The 2,859-nt window shown below is 37.3% G+C and overlaps 1 protein-coding gene across 1 annotated transcript; it reads left to right on the forward strand.

Annotated features, from left to right (window-relative positions):
• The first annotated feature begins 336 nt into the window (after positions 1-336).
• Positions 337-2,475, forward strand: LOC133038164 (uncharacterized). Its single transcript, XM_061116225.1, has 4 exons — positions 337-1,030; positions 1,347-1,561; positions 1,645-1,892; positions 2,031-2,475. The coding sequence occupies exons 1-4, from the start codon at positions 337-339 to the stop codon at positions 2,473-2,475; spliced, it is 1,602 nt and encodes a 533-aa protein (XP_060972208.1).
• Positions 2,476-2,859: the final 384 nt, after the last annotated feature.

Below are 2,859 nucleotides of genomic sequence, written 5' to 3' on the forward strand. Positions count from 1 at the left end.
CTGCTACAGAAAGGAATCAAGGGCTAGATATCTGAACGGAAGGAGTCATTATATTTTGCTGCACCCAATGTAAGGTTTCTTAAACTTTATATGTGTTTAATTTCATCGTTTTAGAAAGTTCATATTTAGGATGTTAATAAACATACTTGTGAGTAGATCTAAGATCCTGGTAAAATAATTTCCAACACTTACCATGGCTATTCTTGATATCCTCAATGGTAATGCCAATCTTTCTTCCATTAACGATACCCTCATTGTCTTGATCCCCAAAAATCTAATGCCTCTACTCTTAAAGACTTCAGGTCAATCAGTCTTTGTTCTACCATTTATAAAATTATGGCTAAGACAATTGCTAATAGACTCAAACTTGTCCTTGGCAGTCTTATCTCCCCTTCTCGGGGTGCTTTCCTTTCTGAGTGTGTCATTTTCGATAATATTTATATTGCCCAGGAGATTGTCCATGCCATTAATCATAGAAAGCAGGGTAAGCAAGGTTGGGTTGGTCTTAAGCTTGATATGGAGAATGCTTTCGACCGAGTTGAATGGAATTTTCTTACTGCTATCCTCAATTGTTTTCATTTTCCCAGTAAATTCACCAACTTAATTCATCAATGTGTTTCCTCGGTTACTATTCATTTCAGCATCAATGGACAAATTTCTGACCAAATCTTTCCTTCTCGTGGTATAAGAGAGGGTGATCCTTTATCACCTTATCTTTTCTTGCACTGCTCTGAAGGTCTTACTGTTGCCCTAGGCATCCAAGAAAGATTAGGTTCTTTTAGGGGCATTTCTATTGCTCGCATTGCCCCTGAAATTTCTCATCTGCTCTTTGCAGATGACACTTTTCTCTTCACTACTGCCTCTACTGCTTCCTGTAATGCTCTTAAAGAGGCTCTAACTCTCTATAATCTTGCTTCGGGTCAAATAGTCAATTACACGAAGTCTTCTATTATTTTCTCTCCAAATACCCCTCCTTCTCTCTCAGCCTATTTTTTTGATACCTTGGGCCTGGAGCCAAAGCCTTTCATTAGTAAGTATTTAGAGGTTCCTCAATGTTTCAGAAGGTCAAAAAATCCATTTTTGATTTTATCCTTCAACGTGTTAGCTCTTAGCTTTTAGTTTGGAATGAAAAGTTGTTTTCAAGGCAGGCAAGGAGGTGCTCTCGAAAGTTGTCATCTAGGCCATTCCCTCATATACTATGTCTTGTTTTGAACTCCATGTCTCTGTTTGTCATAAAATTGAAAGTTTGATGGCTCAGTTTTGGTAAGGATCGATGGGAAAAGGATCTAAAATTCATTGGAAAGCCTGGTATAATCTTTGTACTTTGAAATTCTTTGGTGGTCTAGGTTTCAGGTCCTTAGTTCATCACAACCAAGTCATGATTGCTAAGCAAGCATGGCATGTTTTCCCTAATCCAAATTCTCTTCTTGCTACTGTCCTTAAAGCTAAGTACTTTAAATACACTGGTTTTCTTGAGGCTGGTCTTGGGCACTCCCCTTCTCTTACTTGGTCTAGTCTTTTGTGGGAAAGGGATCTTCTTAAAAAAAGGTTGATGTGGAAGGTTGGGATGGATGTTCTATCGAAACTTTAGAAGATTACTGGATCCCAGGGCTTAGATATCCTAGCTTTAAAATTAATGTTCAGCCTCCTTCGAATAAAGTCAATTTCTTTATTGATGAGTATGGTCTTTGGAACCGTGCAAAACTTGCTCATTATTTTGATGACCCTATTGTTTCTTCCATTCTTCAAGTTCCTATTGGTGGCCTACAAAAAGATGATCTTCTGATTTGGAATCAGGACTCCTCTGGTATTTTTTCAATCAAATCTGCTTATCACTTAGCCAATAATGCGTCTCTCCCTCCTTCTTCCTCTAACCCATCTTTCATTAAAAAGTGGTGGACTACTCTTTGGAACTTGAATCTTCCTCCGAAAGTTAAAACTTTCTCTTCGAGGGCTTATCATCACATTCTCCCCTGCTCTTAATTTGTTTCTCAAACATCTCTCACTAACCCTTGCTGTTCTCTTTGTAGTTGCCCCAGTGAAACCGTTACTCATGCCTTGCTAGACTGTTCCAGTTCAGCTAAGATATGGAAAGCTTCACCGCTTAGGAACTTTTATAGTTCTCATAGACATACTGGTATTAAAGAATTTTTGCTTTCTAGTTTCTTGCAGCTGAATAAAGAGAACCTGTCACTTTTGTTATCTACTGTTTGGGCAATTCGGAACTTTAGAAATAAAAAATTATTCGCCAATTCTAGTCTAGCTCCTGTTGATGTTGTTGCTTGGATTAATTCTTTCCTTTCAGATTACAGAGAAGCACAACACAGTGTGAAGAAGTATAATATGTCTAAGGCTTCGCACTCTCCTAGCAAGCCAAAGCATGTCTCGCCAGGTTTCTATCAACTTAATACTGATGCAGCATTAAGTTCAGATCAAGGCAAGCCTAGTTTTGGGGTGTTGGGTTTTATGCCCTAAATAAAACTCTATTTCAATGTAATCCAGATTATTCAATATCAATAAAGAAACAGAAGTATTTTCATTCATTTGTGTATGTTTTGGTTCACCTTATCAATTATTTGTCTATTTGATTTATAAACTCATCCAAACCCTTTTCACATACTTAATCATGTTTATTGTGTTGTCAACACATTGGAAAGTAAACATGACTATGTGATTAAAGATTCCTAGATTTATCAGATGACTGGGGTTTTACTGATATGACAATCTACAACAGAGTTTACTTACATTTGGAGAAATGCTATGTTTTTTCCAGAGCATTGGTTAAAGTAAAGCTTGGGTTGGATGCATGGAGTATGCTTCGGAATGGATCGATATTGAACTTTGATATAGATGTATTAA

This window comes from Cannabis sativa, chromosome 5, assembly GCF_029168945.1.
Source record: "Cannabis sativa cultivar Pink pepper isolate KNU-18-1 chromosome 5, ASM2916894v1, whole genome shotgun sequence".
Taxonomy (NCBI): domain Eukaryota; kingdom Viridiplantae; phylum Streptophyta; class Magnoliopsida; order Rosales; family Cannabaceae; genus Cannabis; species Cannabis sativa.

What these genes read in the sequence shown, in the direction of transcription:
- LOC133038164 (XM_061116225.1), top strand. Translation starts at nt 337, where the DNA reads ATGGCTAAGACAATTGCTAATAGACTCAAACTTGTCCTTGGCAGTCTT. An exon ending in GGAGCCAAAGCCTTTCATTA is followed by an intron (nt 1,031 to 1,346) that starts GTAAGTATTTAG and finishes TTGGTGGTCTAG; the next exon opens with GTTTCAGGTCCTTAGTTCAT. An exon ending in AACCCATCTTTCATTAAAAA is followed by an intron (nt 1,893 to 2,030) that starts GTGGTGGACTAC and finishes TTCTCTTTGTAG; the next exon opens with TTGCCCCAGTGAAACCGTTA.